This window comes from Empidonax traillii, unplaced genomic scaffold (genome assembly GCF_003031625.1).
Source record: "Empidonax traillii isolate 1590-97213 ecotype Southwest subspecies unplaced genomic scaffold, ASM303162v1 scaffold957:size654520, whole genome shotgun sequence".
NCBI classification, from domain to species: domain Eukaryota; kingdom Metazoa; phylum Chordata; class Aves; order Passeriformes; family Tyrannidae; genus Empidonax; species Empidonax traillii.
The window spans coordinates 573,717-590,428 of NW_020956150.1; the positions used below are offsets into that span (position 1 = coordinate 573,717).

General features: G+C 48.0%; 1 protein-coding gene across 5 annotated transcripts in view; it reads left to right on the forward strand.

The window, feature by feature from the left end:
• Positions 1-16,712, forward strand: part of VMP1 (vacuole membrane protein 1) — a 53,959-nt gene that overhangs the window by 25,707 nt on the left and 11,540 nt on the right. For all 5 annotated transcript variants that reach the window (XM_027903314.1, XM_027903311.1, XM_027903312.1 and 2 more), the window contains 3 exons: positions 398-529; positions 12,580-12,660; positions 15,739-15,855. In XM_027903314.1, coding sequence (XP_027759115.1) covers positions 398-529; positions 12,580-12,660; positions 15,739-15,855 — 330 coding nt within the window. The remainder of the gene's footprint in view (positions 1-397; positions 530-12,579; positions 12,661-15,738; positions 15,856-16,712) is intronic.

Consider the following 16,712-nt stretch of genomic DNA (forward strand, 5'->3'; position numbering starts at 1 on the left):
TGTTTTCTAACAAACACTCGCACCGAGTCCCATGACTGGACGAGTAAACTCCGTGACAGCACCGGGGAGGAGCTCCCAGATTATTTGGGAGGCCACTGGGGCTCGAGGGCTGTCACATGCCTCAGGATGTGTCTGGGATCATGTGGTGGGGTGAGACTGCAGGGCCCTGCTGAGTCAGGGATGTGGGATCTGCCCCGAGAGGAGCTGAGCAAGGAAAAGGGGCTTTCAGAGGAGCAGCGTTCTGTTTGAAATCATGACACGTTTTCTGGTGGACGAGAGAGCAAACCTCTCCAAAACAGCTGCTCCCAGCAGTTGGGACGATTCGAAGCGTTCACAGGGCTGTGCATATCCCATGTTTTCTGTCTGAGGCAATAAATGAGAATTCCTCTTTTCCCAGGGTGCTGGCACGGCCATTGGAGAGCTGCCCCCCTACTTCATGGCCAGGGCAGCCCGGCTCTCCGGTGCCGAACCCGATGATGAGGAGTACCAGGAATTCGAGGAGATGCTGGAACATGCAGAGACTGCACAAGTAAGAACAGTGCAAAACAACAATTAATAAAACACGGGGCAGCTAGATGGAGTAAATAACCCCCTCCAGTTAAACGAGAACGGGCCGAAAATCACTGGGTGGGAGGTCACGAGGGACTTCCCAAGGGTGGGAAAAGATCCTGCCCTGGGCAGAGAGACCTGTGGTGATGGCAGGACGAGGATGGGGCTTGTTGGAGCAGAAGCCACAGTGCAGCCAAATACTTGCTGCAATCATCGGGACTTGCAGGAACAGCCCAGGAAAGGTGGGGACACAGTGGGCTGAGAAATGGGGGCACGGGAGCTGCTCGGCCACTGCTGGGCTGCATTTACAGCCTCCCTGGGCCAGGGGATGGTTTTCAGTCCCAGCTCAGGTCAGGAGTTTGCATCCTGGTCACAAGTTACTGATGGTGTTGTAGAAGAAATCAAACGTTTTTTCCTCATTCTCCTTGCCACTGAATTTTTCCTCTGTGCTTTTTTTCCCCTCTTATCCTGTTTTGTCTGCCACTAAGTTGAAATCAGTCATGAGACTGCTCTTACAAACCAGCAGATGCTCTTTAACGTGCACTGATGTCTCTGAACTCTTCTGCCAGGGGAGTTTTTTCCTGGAGATAAATATATTTAATTTTTTTTTTTTTCTCCTTCAAAAAATGGATGAAGCTTTTCCGGGAAAGTGGTTTGTCTGGAAATACTAAATGCACTCTAGTAATTCTAACAGTAAACCCTGTGTTTCCTGAGAGCCTCCCCCTCCTAGAAACTTCCAGAGGGTTTTTCTGCTATTACAAATAGTAAATTCTTCTATTTTTTCAAAAAAAAGATGCAGCGAGGGGAGGGAAAAAGCATCTTCTTTGTTCTTTACTCTCTCATCAATCCAGGAGTGGAGTATCCGTGTTTCCTGAAACATTCCCAGCGAGTTCTGTGTGTGTGAGCAGGGTGGGAGCAGCCAGAGCTGGGTTCCAGGACTCACAGTAAGATTCTTGGGCAGGAGATTTTTTTTTTTTTTGCTAGAGAGCATTTTTAGTCAGGCCAGGCCAAACTATAGCTGTACTGACTGCCCAGAGTAAACAAGTGGCCTTGTGGAATTAATGAAGAAAAATGACGCCGTTATTTACCACTACTTTTGATTTTTATTTTCTTGGCAGTGGGGTTTGGATTGAAACGTGTTGTTTTGTGGATGGATGGCCAGGGAGGAAAAACAAAAAAAAAAAAAACCAACAATCTTTTAAACCCCACTTGTGGTTTGGTTTCTATAAACTCTTTTAACATGAGGCTCTGACAATCTGATTAAATTGTATTGTGCTCATAAAAACTGACAGTTCAGTTTTTTCCATTTGCTAATGTGACTTCCTTTTTTTTTTTTTTGCTCTTGGCTCCGCCGGTGTTTTCGCTGGATGTCTGTGGGAGACAGGCCTGCCTTTCCTCTGACCTCTGCAAATCCCCATCTGCAGCACAGCTTATCACTGCCTGTCCTGTCATTCCCATCCAGGAACGGTGGTGATGCCTGTTTGTAAATTGCTCATTGCCGATTTTTGTTACCTCCGGCAGCTTCTCCCACCCTCCTTGGGGGGCTTAGGGGGGTGTGACAAGTGTCCTGTTCCCTGGGGGATGCTCCACAGGCTCATGGAGCCTTCTCTCAGCATAAAGTTCTCCTTCTTTCCAGGCTCTTTTTTGCAAGGCCTGGGAATGGCTGATGGATTGGGAAGAATAGCTGGGCTGCTCTTTGCCCACGAGGCAGAGCCCGACGGGTTGTGACGTGGGTGTTGTGCAGGGAGAGCCTGGGCTGCTGCTTCTCACAAACAATGGGAGTTTGGAGAAACAGATGAGCATCTTCTTCTCTGGTGAGAAGAGATCGTGCCTGTGACATCCAGCCCGAAGGATCTGTGAGGGGGAATGTGCTGCTGGCTGGGCACTTCAAAAAAAAAAAAAAAAAAAAAGAACAAAACAGCCAAAAGAAAGGATTAAACAGCAGAAAAGGTTCAGAGTTACACAGGGTAAAATGCTAGTTACTTTAAGGAGTGTGTCGATGGATTTTCTGCCCTGAATGTCAGATCTGAGCGACCTCGAGGTGGGTTTTGAGAGAGCTCCGTGGCCTGCAGGTGACGGTGTGTGAGTGTGTCTTGCACCTCCCATGAGCACCTTCAGAAAAAGCCCCTGGTTTGAAAGGAACACTCACTTCTCCTTTCCCCCTGTCCCTGTGTGTGCTCACCAGTGAGTTCCAGTTACATAAAAGGGAGGGAGGGTTAGAGCTTCTCGTGCCTTTGCCCTGGAGAAGGAGGGTGGTTCTCTCTGGGCTCCTTCCCCTCCCAGAGCAGCTCCCTGCGATCTGTGAGCGCTCAGGGCGGCCTTTAAAAACCACCAGCGTCTAAACCAGTAACTCTGTCGCCCTTAACTCTCTTGCAGTGGCATTCCAGAGGCAGGCAGTGTTTTATCAGAGCTCCCTTTTTAGCCACAGGGAGTATCTCCAGTGCAGCTAGCTCTCAGTTAGGGGAGGTGGCTGCTGCTCAGTGCTGGGGCAGCACGTTGGTGATGACAGTGTTCAGTTTTTCATCCTTTGTTCAGCTTTGTGTCTCCACACACGTGTGCAGGGACTCTCTCTTGCTGATTGTTGAGTTTTCCCACCGTTTCTCTGTGAGGCTGAAACACTTAAAGCTGAGGGAGGTTCCTGGTGAAAATCGAAGCATTTTAGAGCCTGCTGACAGGGCTGGGCCTGGCTGTATCTTGGTACTCCTTGCTGAGAAGGGAAAGTACTGATATCTCCATGCAGATCTAACCCTTAATGACTGCAAGTGTTTGGCTTCATTAAGTGGCACATTTCTAAGGACTAATGATTTACACACCGGGCTCTGCTCCTGTGCAGCCTCGGGGCAGCCAAATCTCCATGTAAAAATATTTTGGAGTTGCCTGTGTTACTATCAGCCACTGCTGTTTGTTTACTTTCCAAGCTGCTGTCCTGCCTCTGGAAGAACCGAGGCTTTGGAAAGGGGTTAAATCCATGGAAATGCTGGGGGCTGCAGCGGGGCAGGTTTGGAAATGACTGGGTGCCATCTGCACCCTGGGTGTCAGTTGTTGCTGGGACCTGTTTTTTTGCCTCCACTGAACCTTTGCTGGTTGTGGTTTGTCTGGCCATCACATGACTTCTCTGAAAATTCCCCCTCCCCTCCATTTCCAGTAAACTGTTTGAACAGGAGTGACTCAGACTGAAACCAGCTTCCCTGTAACCACAGGGCTTGGTAAAGAATTTGTCAACGTGGACTCAAGAGGGTTTGTGTTAAACTGAGCTTGCAACTGCTTGGGGTTGCGTCAGGAGCTCCACAGAGCGACTTCCTGCCCTGCAAGGAGTTAAACTGATGAATTTTTGCGATAGTGACACTTGGACACGCGTTAATCCCATTAATCCCATCTTTCCAGCGTTCCTGAGAGCCCCCCCTTCCCCTCCCCTTCGGCTGGATCGCTGCTTTTCCACCTCTTCACGTGGGGTTTGTCTTTGCAGAGGCAGAGCAAAGTCCTGCCACACCCAGCCCTGGCCGTGGGGAGAGCCCAGCGCTGTGTTCTGACACGACACGGTGACTTCACTGCCGCGGAATGGCTCGATTCCACTAATGAGCACAATCTTCGTTAATTAGCAGGGCTCAAAGGTGGCCAAATTAAAAACGGATCTCTTCTCCCCGTGATTCAATTGACAGCTACTCTCGGATAAGTTCCTGCTTGGAAGGGGTTCTCTGGCTGCTGGCTGGTTGAATCAACATTTAAGGGTATTTGGTGCAAGGTAAAAAAAAAAAAAAAAAAAAAAAGAAGTTAAAGCAGACCACAAGCAGGTTTTTATAAAGCCCTTATCACAAACATGGAAGTACAACGACTGGGAAACCTCAACTTCTTTTTTTTTTTTTTTTTAATTTTTGCTTTCCCAGAACTAACTTGTTCAAACTGAACATCAGATTCCACTCATCGCTTCTCTTGCTCAGTCTTCCAGTCACCCCCTTCCCTCATCAGCTTCCCCTCTTCATTAATCGTGCTGCAATTAATGGAGTGGTCACCAGGAGGCTGGTCCTGTTTGCTGCCTGGATTCTGTTAATTAGTTAATCTTGCCTCTTTAATCTGTAATTAAATACAAATTCAAATCTAATCAACCCTTGAAGCTTCACTGTAAAAACTCTCTACCAGTGAGGTGGCCAAGTGACAGGGAACTGATAAAGCGTGGTGGGTTTTTCACAGGCAGTGTGTAACTCGGAATAATCTGAGTAACAAAACTTACTGAGTCGAAATAGGTCCTGAAATGAGTCAATGAGAGCTTTAAATAAGGGAACCTCATCTCGAGAGCTTCCTGAGAAAAGAGGTAGCAAAGAGTTAATGGAGGCCAGAGGGGAGACAATGGGAGCTGTGAGTAACCCTGTGTGTGTGAGGAGCTCTGGGCACTGGCAGGAGCATGGATTGTCCTGTTCCTCTGCACTGCCTGCTCAGATGGGGGAAGAACCAGCAGTGAGAGCTGCATTTACTAATCCTGATAGTGAGCTGGAGGTGACTTTCGGACATTCTGCTGCAGATGCCTCTTTGTGGCAACGCCTGTTCCCTCAAACTCGCTCGCACAGCCCCCCTGTTATTTCAGTGCTCGGTGTGTCAGGGCAGAAATCAGAAGTTAGGCAAGAAATCCCGATCATTCTGTGACATTTTCACTCAGTATTAGGTCAGGAGGGTTTGGGTTTTTTTTTTCAGTGACAAATTTCTCACCTAACAACACAAATGAGAAATAACATCCCTTGGGGATGCTGGAGGTTTTGGAAGCAGGTGGTTGAATTGTGCCATTGGATTTGCATGCCCTGCTCTGGGTGTGTTGGGAATGCCCAACACAAGTTCCTAAGGGGGAAAATCTGGTCCTAAATAATTGATATCTCACTCCTCAGTATTCCCAGAAAGACCAAAAAATGGTCAAAAGTTGGGTCAGAAAAGCTGCCTCGAAGTATGTTTTTTTCAGGGAGAGCCTTTGATAACTGATAGAAATGACTTAGAATGTCATCACCAAGAAAATGGCTGCTTTCCTCCCCCCCTCCCCTTGCTCCAGACACTGTTTAAATATCTGTGTTGTACAATAGTCTGGTATGCAGAGCACTTGGAGCTGTCTGGGAACCCCTGAGGGAGAGCTTTGCTCAGAATGGCCCATGGGGCTCTCAGGGAAGACTTGTGTGTGCTGGGGAAGAAGTTCCTCACTTCTCTTCTACAAGTCATTTTTCTTGGTGTGTGAGTTTTAATCCTTAACTTATCTCTTAAGTTCTTTGTGGAGAAACTGTATTATTATTTTTTTTTTTCAGTGCTGATGGCTCTTCTCAGGTTTGTCAGAGATTGAAAAAGTCAGTTGGTTATCAAAGGTCAATAATCTGGTTGTCAAAAATTCCTTCCTTTGCTGGTGGTGGTGGCTGAAACCCAGCAATAACTTCCTTCACTCCAGCAGTTGGGAGCCCTTCCTCGCAGCACCTGGGGCTGAAACGGCCTGAAAATGGGACCTGATTGGTTTTAGTTGGATTTTAATGGAATTGCTGTGAGTTTGACGGAGTTGTGGCCACAATAACAAACTAGAGCTGCAGCTTTGGGCTCAAGGAGCAGCTCGGGGGGGGTTTTGGGGAGGCAGTGCCAGCCCAGCTGTGACTGAGAGAGCGGAGGCTGCAGAGCTCGGGGGCAGCCTGTGGGAACCAGAGGGAGCAGAGGCTCTTCCTCCCCACTCCTCTCCGGAGGTGGCTGTGGGATCTTGTCATAAATGACAGGAAAACTCATCTTGAGCGGGCCCTGGGGCAGTTTCCAGCCCAGCCTTCTGCTCAGAGCGTTTGTCCAAGGCTCAGGTTCCTCAGGGATTGTCGGGCCTGCTCCGGGAGCCCTCAGGACCGGGGGCTGCTCAGCCTCCCTGGGACGTCTGTCCCTGCTCACTGCTGGGTCTCCTGCGAGGTGTGAAGAGAAAGTAGTGCTTTACCATGGTTTCACTTCGTGTTTTTGTGCAAAAGTGCGGGGTGTCCAGGTGGCCACCTGGCTGCTGTGGCTGCACAGCCCGCAGTGAGGAGCAGAGGTGGCAGGGCATGTGGTTACAGGGGCCTCTGCCCTGCAGGACACATCTGATAAGGCTGAAAGGACAAGCTCCTTCCTCTTCCTTCAGGCCATTTCCTTTAATTGTGTCTTATTCTTTGCAGAATTTCTTTATTCTCGCAGTATGAAGCAAAAGGGCTTTTTCTGGGGAAGGCTGAGAGCCTCAGTTCTGGCTTGGGGGGAAATGCTGGCTTAAATTTGAGTTCCAGACTCACTGACTTGGGTCTGTCACTTCTAAAATCTGAGGACAACGAGTTTAACTGTGTTTTCTGGGGAGAGAACCTTCAGTTTTTCTGACACCAGAACTGATTGTAGTTCCTCCTGTGTCTGAGTTTCCAAACTCAGAAGTCCCAAAGAGGAGCACCTTCCCCCCAATCCCCGGGATTGCAGCATCGCCCCCGAGCGCCCGGCCCAGCCTCAAGAATCTGAGCACAAACAGATGTGGAAATAGGGCTGTGTGTTCCCCTCACACAGTCTGTGTCCAGCATTCCCGGCCTCTCAGAGGCTGGTGGAAGAATTCACCTGGACATCTGATTGGGATTTGTGTGTGATACACACTGTGTGTTCATCCTTGCCTGCAGATACCCTCAGTACTGGTTGGAAGTGTTACCACCCTCGAGTGCTGAGGCCTCTGACAGCTGAGTGTGGGTGCTGCTCTCCTGGCTCTCCACAGTCCCTTGGTACAGCCTGTGAGGCCAAGGCCCTGTTTCACTGCTGCTCATTTTAAAACTCTGTTTCCACGTTCAACAGGGATGTGTTTTTCTCCTGCAGCTTTTCCACAATCACCCTTTCTTTTATCTGATTTCAGTTCTTGCTTAGTTCTGCCACCTTCCCTTGGCTGCTTCCAGCAATCCTTGGAAACCATCTCCAGCTCTCTCCTTTGACAGCCCAGTTTCCCAGGCAGGACCTTTCTTTCCCAGATTTCTGAGTGTGAGAAGTAGGTTTAAACCTTACCCCTCTCACCCTCTGCTCTCCAGGCATCAGGGTGGAAATGCCCCCCTTTTAGTTTGCCCCTTCTTTGCACTAAGCTGGAATCCCTTTGGAGAAAGAAAGCTGGAATAGAGATCCAGAGCCCTTCCCATACAGGCTGAGGTGTCAGGAGTCACTGGAGCTGATGGAGTGGGAGATCATGAGCCACAAGCAAAACATTCCTGCTTGTAAGTTCCTCAGGAGATCCGTTACCTTCGGATGTCTTGTGTGAAATGGTCACTGAGGGATGAACTGTTGGCTGGGTTTGATCCTCCTCTCCTCATCCAGGTTGCTGTGCTGCTCCTTAAATCCCTGCTGATCTCCCATCCTTGCAGGGATGTGTGCTGGGACCTCTCCCCCCACAGGGAGCTCCCTGACTTGTGTGGAGCTGCTCCCCTGCAGTTAATCCATTATTCCAGTGAGTTAATAATTCTTCCCAGTCCTCTGAAATCCTGGAATCCGCTGCCTGACCACAAATGGTCATTCTCCCATAAGTTGTGTTTGATTCCATTGTGTTGGGACAGAAAGCCAGAAGAAACAAAATCCTGTGCAGCTCATTTTTAACATAACTCAGCTGTTTACATAAAGAGGGGCACTGTCTGTGTAGGCAGCTCTTTAAATGTTAAGGAATCTATAATTTTGATAATCTGAGGCGGTGCCTTCAATCTTTGGGGGGAAAAGCGTTCTCCTCTCGAGCTTGTTATTTGGACGGTTTCACTTCTTCCAGTAAGAAAATGCTGTAACAGGGATATCAATTATACTCAGACCTTAAAGGAATGCCCACTTCATCACATTCCAGGCACATGGGGGGGTCTGCCTTGGGATGAACATCCATCTCAGCAGCAGCTTCAGTGCCCTGCAGGGTTTGGGGAACCATCGAGGTGCAGCACATTCCCTTCAGGTCTCTCTTTGCCTTGTTATCCTCTCAGTGTTCCTCCCTGCTCCTGTTTTCCTCTCAGATAACAAATCCTTTGTAAACCCCTCCCAGGCCCTCCAGAAATGTATTTTTGACTTGCTCAGGGCACCATCTGCCAGATGATGAATATCCTGCTGGAGCAGTTCCATGAACGCATCACTGACGTCCCCCCCATCCCACATTAAGGCCCTGGGTGATCTGATGAGTAGGGAACACGTACACCATGGACTTGGGATGCAATTTACCATCAAATATTCCTTCCCTCCTTCTGGAAAGTGCTTGAGGTATTTACAGCAGAACAAAAAAAAAACCAAATGGAGAGAAGTTTTTCCTCAAATCCCAAGAAGTTTGGGTTGTGCCTTTCAGGGATTGAGCTGGTTTGTGATGGGAGGGGGTCGTGGCTTTCCTGATGCTCCTAAAATCTGATGGCAGTTCTAGGTTAGAGAATATAAACTGTTCCATGGCATAATCTGGGCAGGCTTTTGAGAAGAGACCTCAAGGGAAGTGTTAAAGTTGTTCCTGTAGGGATTATTCAGATTTCCTTGATACCATCAACTCGCTCCCTGTGGCTCCATCAGCCATCTGGGAGAGGAGCAAAAAAGAGGCTTCACAATTTCACTGTGAACGACAGGCTGTGGCTCTTCTGCTTCCTGGTAATAACTCAGTGTTACAGAGGGGAAAAAGGGGGAAAATTGACTGATTAAACCATAAAGTGATATTTGTCTTGTCTAAATCCAGCGAGGAGTTTGTTCCTCACTCGGAGGCAGAGGAGCTTGTGCAACTCCACCCAGGGAGAAAGAAAAGAGAGAGATTAAATTATAAATGGGAGAAAACAGAGGGGTGGGATGAGATGAAACCTTGCAGTTAAGATTGCCTGTGAAGTGTAGTCAGGATTCCCTGTCAGGAAGGACATTTTCCCAGGAATAGAAGAAGCTCCTGCTTGCTCAAAGCTGCTCCCTAAGGCCCCTTGGAAGGAGGCAAATTGTGGTAAATCCCACTTTCCAGCAGAAAATGTCCTTCCTCTTCTCTACCCCCTTAGTTTTGGAGGGTTTTTTTGGTTGGTTTTCTTTTTGTTGTTTGTTCTGTTGGGATCCATGAAAGGATCAAACCTTCCCCTTTGCCTGGGGCTGAGCAGATCCAAACCCCCCCCTCGGGCTGGGCCTGGTGAATCAGCTCCTCACCCCTGACCTTTTGTGCCTCTCCTGTCCCCCCCCCCCAGTGCTGGGGATGTGATGATTAACCCAGTGAAGTCATGTTTAATCATCCCACCTCCCTCTGCCTGCGCTGCAGAGCTCACAGGAAATGGATTTCCAACCCCCCCCCAAAAAAAAAAACCAAAAAACCAACCCCAACCATCTCCGAAAAGGAACACGGCGAGCTAAAATGTTCTAAAAAGAGTGAATCACATTTAGCTGGGAGGCCACTCTAGAGCCTTTAATTTGGGGGGAAAATGTGGTGCCTGTAAGTAGCTGGATTTTCTCTTTTTTCATATATATATATAAATTTACATAATTAATTTTTGTAAGTGCCGAAAGTTTGGTTTCAAATGATTCCCCCAAAAAAGAAAAAAAAAAAGATTGTTTCACAAATTTGAAAATAGCAGAGAATAACAAAAAAAAAATTGTGAAATAGGTAAAAGTTGTGAAACTGGGGGTTTGTTTTGTCGGAGAAATGAAACTCTGAGGGGGTTTTATTGTTGCAGATGTCGCAAAGAGTTGGAAAACAAGAGGTTTAAGGAAGGGACTGAACGGAAATAGCTGTGAATTTGTTTCAGAAAGTCCATGTCCAGCCTGTAAATAATAGGTAGTTTTGTGGCAAAGCTGGTGGGTTTCTCACCCTGCAAATTATTCCTGCCCGTGATTGTGATGTAAAAATGCACTGTCTGTATTTCTGATGGGTTTTCTGATTAATTGTAGGAAACAGGGGGAAAAAAAAAATCCTTCACTTGTCTTTTTGCTTATTTAGAAAGTTTAAAAAAAAAAAAAAAAAAGAGAGAGAGAGATTGAAAGCTTGAAAACCTGAAAAAAAGTTCTGGAAAAAAACTTCCAAAAGTTTGAAAAAAGGGGGGGGGGGAAAAAAAAAAAAAAAGGAAAACAAATTAAAAGTTCTGGAGTGAGATTTTTAGAACTTCAAAATGTGCTTTCCATGGAGACAATGTAAAATATTAATATTGTTTAAATTAATATATAATATTAATTGCATTATCTATTAATGTTAACATAATATTCTATAATAATATCAATAATAATTATTAATATTATTTAACTGGAGGGAAGAGATTAGTTTGAAGGCAGCCTTGAGTTTTGCAGCAATCGAGAAATGTGGGTGAGCAGAACCTGTTTCTTTTTAAGCAGTTTGATTAAAAATGTTACACTGGGCTCGCCCTGGGTTAATAAAGGCAATTTATGCATAATTATAATGTTATATTTTATTTAAAATGAAGTGGTTTAGTTTATAGGTCGTTGGCTGGAGAGTTTATTTCCAGTTTCTGGGACAATTAATACATTTTATAATCAGAGATTCAGGCCCCGAGGGGCAGCTCCTGCTCAAAGGGAGCAAATTCCCCCTCCCAGAATATTCCAGAGGGGTTTTATATTCTCCTTAAGAATAAAATATCCCACTTAGGATATTTTCCCAATTATTCCCAATTAGGAAACCTCATTTATTTGGCCTTTTTTTTTTTTTTTTAATTTCAGTTGAAGCATTTACTTTGATTTGTTTTACTTTCCCAAACATTAAGAATAACAACTAGAATTATCCTTTCAATTAATTTAATTTGAGAATTTGACTGTTTTAAAGCACAAGAATGGAAAAAAAAAAAAAAAAAGCTAATACTTGTAAAAAGAAGCAAATGGTTTTACCACAGATTTATTTATTTATTTTTTTTAATCTGCCATAAAGGATTGTGTCAACTCTGGGGCTCAGAATTGAAATAAAATGCCAGGAGACTCTCACATAATTGTAGTTTTCTTGCACTGCTGTGGAGGATTGAAGGTTTCAACAGAACTGTGGCAGAAATTTAAACTTTCTGCATTATCCTGGCGTTGCTTTCATCAGTAATTAATGAGCTTTTAAATTCTCCAATTCAGGGGTAAAATGTGGAATTTAGGATATCGTTAATTATTGATCCAAGTCATTTCCTTGTGTAATTTCCCTGATAGTTTCCTACAAAATGTTAATGTGTGGTTCTTGCTCCTGGAAAAATCAGCTTTTGATGGCTTCTTTGAAGGATTTTAAACCAGAATTAATAATTATTTTTTCATGTTTGCTGTTCCCAAAGATATTCCCAGCTTTCTGTACCTGCCCTGGCCAGGGCTGAGCAGGGAATTCCTGACCCTCCTTTTCACTTTTGGGACAGTTTTGCCTCCAAACGATTTTATCCTCTTGGAAATTCACTTCTCCCATTCAAAGAAACTGTTTGTTAGAATATTTATTTTTGCTTTTTAAAATTTCATAACAATTTTATAATAAAATTTATCTTTATTTTGGGGTGTTTTTTTTTGTTCCTGAGCATTTGCCAAACTCTGAGCCTCGGGAGGAAGTTCTGATCCCAAAATAAAAGCCCGTTCTGAGCCTGTTACTGGGGCTGCACCTTCCCTGCTTTTAATGGATCTCAGCTCCAGCTTCCTGCATTTTAAAGGAATTAATTTTACAAATCTGCTGGAACCAGTACCTGGAATTGGGGAGGGGGGTTTTGCTGAAGATCCTGGTTTGAGGGAACAGAAACAATGGGATTATTGTGTTTGAGAAGGAACCTTTTGGACACTGCCCATGGCACCGAAGGAATTCCTTCCCTCTGCTCTTAGGCACGGGCAGCGCTGGAATTTCAAGGAGAGGGGGAAATAAATCCTGGAAAACCTGTTCCCAAAGCAAGGCGGGGGAGCTGGGAAACAAACCCCAGTGGATGTGGGTGGTCAGAGTCCCACCCGGAGCACTGGGAATATCCCCCTCTCCCCTCCCAGCCCAGGGCTCCAGCCTGGCCTTCTCGGTTTGAAATTCCTCCCAATTCCTGGGGAGAAAAATCCCAAAGCAAGGAGGGCAAGGGAACCACACACACACATCTGGGATTTGCCTCAGGAACGCTCTGTTTTTCCTCCCTGCAGGACTTCGCTTCCCGGGCTAAACTGGCCGTGCAGAACCTGGTGCAGAAGGTTGGATTCTTTGGGATCCTGGCCTGTGCTTCGGTGAGTTTGGGCTGGGATTGAGGGGGATTTCTGGGCACAGCTGGAATGTTTTTGCCGTGGAATTCGCTGTTTGCTGGTTCTGTGCCCTCTGGGATTGTCGTGGGGCTGGCAGGTACAACAACAGGGAGAAACCCCAGTCCTGGGTTAGAACCAAACAGAGGGAATTCTGCATGAAAACACAGCTGATTTATTATCCCTTCCTTCAGCTGCACCCCTGGGCTGGTTCTCCTTGGGAGGGGATGAGGTTGGGATGGTTGTGTCTCCTCCTTAACCCATCAGACCCCAAAGGTGCAGCACCGGTGCTTTATCATTGAAAAAAGATGAATCAGTTAATCCTCTGGTTCAGCCTGGAGGGGGGAAACCTGGAAGAACAGGGCAGCTCACTGAGGGTGCCAAAGGTTTGTCCAAGTGAGGAAAACTGACAAGACATTCCTAAAATTCCAGAAGCCTCCAGGCCAGGAATTCCCCCTGCACTGGATGCTGAGACCTGTCTTGGGAATCTGCTGGAGCCCTGTTAGGGTTTCTTTAGGTGTTTGTGTTCAAGGTGACAGTGCTTGGCATCCTCAAATCCAGCGGCTCACGTGGATTGAAGGGTGGAAAACCACCCCCTGTGACCCTAAAGCTGCTCTGTGGGTCCCTGGGAAGCAGGAGGGAAAGGTCAGTCCTGGCTCTCGAGCCACAAACTGCTGGTGGATTGTTTTCCCTCCCAGCAGCAGGTGAGGGGAGCACCCCCAGGGAGGGGGTTTCAGTGTTTGCAGGAGGATAATGCTGTTCTTTGGGAGTAGAAAAGTATGGAATTTGAGGCTGAAGTGTCTCTCTGGAATCTTGATGCAAACTGGTAGGAATGGTGTGCTTTGCTCATCCCACAAAAACGGTGGGATGTGATCACAGGGAAGGCAGTGCAGGTCCCCCGTGGCCCCATTCCTGTGGGATAAGCACAGCCTTGGGGTGAGGTGTTCATCCCACACTTATCCAGCACCTCCTCATTCCCTGAACTGTGGAGATGACACCACCAAGTGTTACTCAAACGTGAGCTGGAGAGAATTCCTGGGCTTGGGAGTTGCTGCAGGGAGCTGCTGTTCCCTGAGCTTTTCAACTGCCTGCAGGTTACAGACTGATCCTAAATCTTCCCAGCCCTCAGGCTGCTCCTTCCCTTCCCTCCTCTGACTCACTGTGACCCGGGGGACATCCCTGTGACCCGGGGCTCATCCCTGTCCCAGCACAATGAGTGGGGATAAATGGAGAACGTGAGGAAGGAGCTGGTGAACACTTGGTAGTTCCTGCTGAGTAATTCCTAAACATTTGCTGAACTCCTTCCCTGCTCCTGCCCTGAGCCCGGGAATACACTTGAGGATTCGTTGATGTGTTTACTGAGCAGCTGTGAAAAGGGAGAGGCTGGGGAAAAACAGGGATGCAGAGCTGGGAAAAACAGGGATGCAGAGCTGGGAAAAACAGGGATGCAGAACTGTGTGTTTGTGTGGCACCTGAGGGAGGGGAGGGCAGAGAAGGGCAGAGAAAGGCAGCCCCCCACGAGCTTCTCTTGCTGCTCCTGTGTGTGCTGGAAGGTGTCTCCTTCCCTTACAGCTGGCACCTTCCTCGAGGATTTTAGGCAGGGTTTTCTGGGACGTGTTTTTTGTGGTTGGAGGACTTTTCCCAAAGCAGGGATCCTGTCCCAGCTGTGGGTTGTTGTCTGTCCAGTGGCGGCTTCAAAATGCTGCAGAAAAGCCCCATCAAACTGAAATCAGAACTCTGTGAGTTCACCCAGCCAGGTCGAGTGACTGCAGTGGTGTTGGGTGGCAGTGAAGGAGCCCCAGGATTGTCCTGGACCTGTGTCTGTGGAAAGGCAGCTCTGGGGAAGGAACAAAGCAAGAATCAGCCCCGAAGACCCTCCCTGTGACTTGGGAGAATTCGCCCTCCTGGCTTTGCGGGGTTTTTTGGCAGCTTGCAGCTCTCTCTGTCTGTGTTTTCTAAGCCCAGCCCAGGGACACCCTGTGGGGTCCTTGGGGACCTTCTGGGTGTCTGTTGAGTGCAGGGCTGACCCCACAGCCCCTGCCCAGAGCACTGAAACCTTCGGTGAACCCCCCCAAACCCCTCCAAGCACCCAACCCCGAACACCCTGGAGCTGGGGGGGCACTAATTCACCAGCTCCCTGCCCAGAGCAGCTGCCCCAGGGCAGGTTCTTGGGGTGGAGCCCGTCCAGGGCACAATCAGAGCCCGTTTCAGGTTTCTCCCTCTGCAGGTGCTGCTGGGGGTGCTCATAAATCTGAATTGCTGGGCTGGAACAGCCCAGTCCAGCCCTGCTCGGCTTCCCCCCACGCTGCAGGTGCCCAGTCAGCCCTGGCAGCGTTGATATCCTTTATCCTTCACCAATCCTCACCCTTTAATCCATTATTTATGGAACAAAACACCCCCAGGCCTGCAGTTTGTTACCCCAGTACCACGTTGCTCCTGTGCTCACACCCTCTCCTCAGACACTGCCCCTTCACTGCAGGCTGAAAGGTTGGAATTTGGAGACTTTCTTGGTTTCGTTTCAAAAATATTTCGCAGATAGGATCACAGTACCAAAAGTCAAGCCAACAGTTTAATGATAATAAAAAATGCCTTTAATTTTAAATGAAATGCATATGCTTCATAAAATCTAATCAGTGCTTTTAAACTGGATACACATGACTATAAATGCCAGTTTTTAGGGTAGTTTCTCAGCTGGAAATCACTGGGGATCAGTTGGAGCAGTGGCTTCCAAGAGTGATGTGCCTGTCAGGGAGAAAATCTGATAAATCACTCGAAAGGGCTTTGCTGTGGTTTCTGTGCTTTTCACATGGAAAACTTTCTGCTGGCTTTTGTCAGGACGCAGGGGTAAGGAGGGACCCTGAGAATGGGATTGTCTGGGAGGTGGTGGAGCTGAATCCCAGAGTGATGTGGTGTGACAGCAGCATTTCTGTAGCTCTGCAGCCCCAGGAGCTTTGGGCCGAGCTGGAGAAGGGCAAACTGCTCATTCCTCAGGGTTTCAGAGCCTGTGGTGCCCCTGCTCACCCCAGTGTGTGCTGAATCCCTGAACTCTCCCCTTTCCCTCCGCAGATCCCGAACCCCCTGTTCGACCTGGCCGGGATAACGTGCGGCCACTTCCTCGTTCCCTTCTGGACCTTCTTTGGGGCCACCCTGATTGGCAAAGCCGTCATCAAAATGCACATCCAGGCAAGTGCTGCCCCTCCCTCGGCCCTTGGGGGTGCTGGGGGAGCCTTTTCTCCCCCTCTGACTGTTCCACCGAGTTGCTTCTGATGGTTGTGGAGTCCCCCTGCCCGACCTGAAGGAATGGGAAATTATTTGGTGCAAAGGCTTCACAATCAGAGGATCTGCTGGGCCCTGGGGCTCCACATGAGTCATTTCTAGCCCAGGAGGAAGGAGCTCTGTGCTGACCCGCTCAGGAAATTGGTGGTTGGCCAAGGTAGTTACCTTCGGCTTTCACAGCTCAGCACTCAGATGAAGTTGCCTTTTTGGTGAGGGCTCTGGGCTGGTGCTGCAGAGGCTTCTGAAAGGCTCTTTTTAGCTCAGCCGAGCACGCAGAGAAACCCCCGAGCCCTGCAGGGCTCACCCAGCCCAGCCCAGCCCAGCCCGAGGCTCCTCCCTGGGCTCCTCAGCCCCCCTGCCAGCAGGGTTGGTCCTTTGGGAGCCCTCGACCTGCTCTGATGTGTCTGATTTTGTCTGATTTTGCTGCTCACTCAGGGCCAGCCCGAGGTGCTGAACTGGACCATCACAATCAGAATCAAATCACAATTTAAAATTGCAGCCTCAGGGTTTGGAGGGAAGGGAGATGCAGTGTTGGTTCCCCAGGGATCCTCCTGGTGTGGTCAGTGCTGCACCACGAGCCGTGTCTCTCTTTGGGGTGTTTTTGGGGTTTTTAACACAGTGCCCGTTCCTCTGTTGCTTGGAAATCTCTGCTGTCACTGCATTGAATGAGCAGGAGCTTTTAGTATAAAATTACTCCTGTAATAACCTCACCAAGCTGCTTTCAAAATCTTTTGCCCCAAACAGGAGATTTCAATCTTCAACGT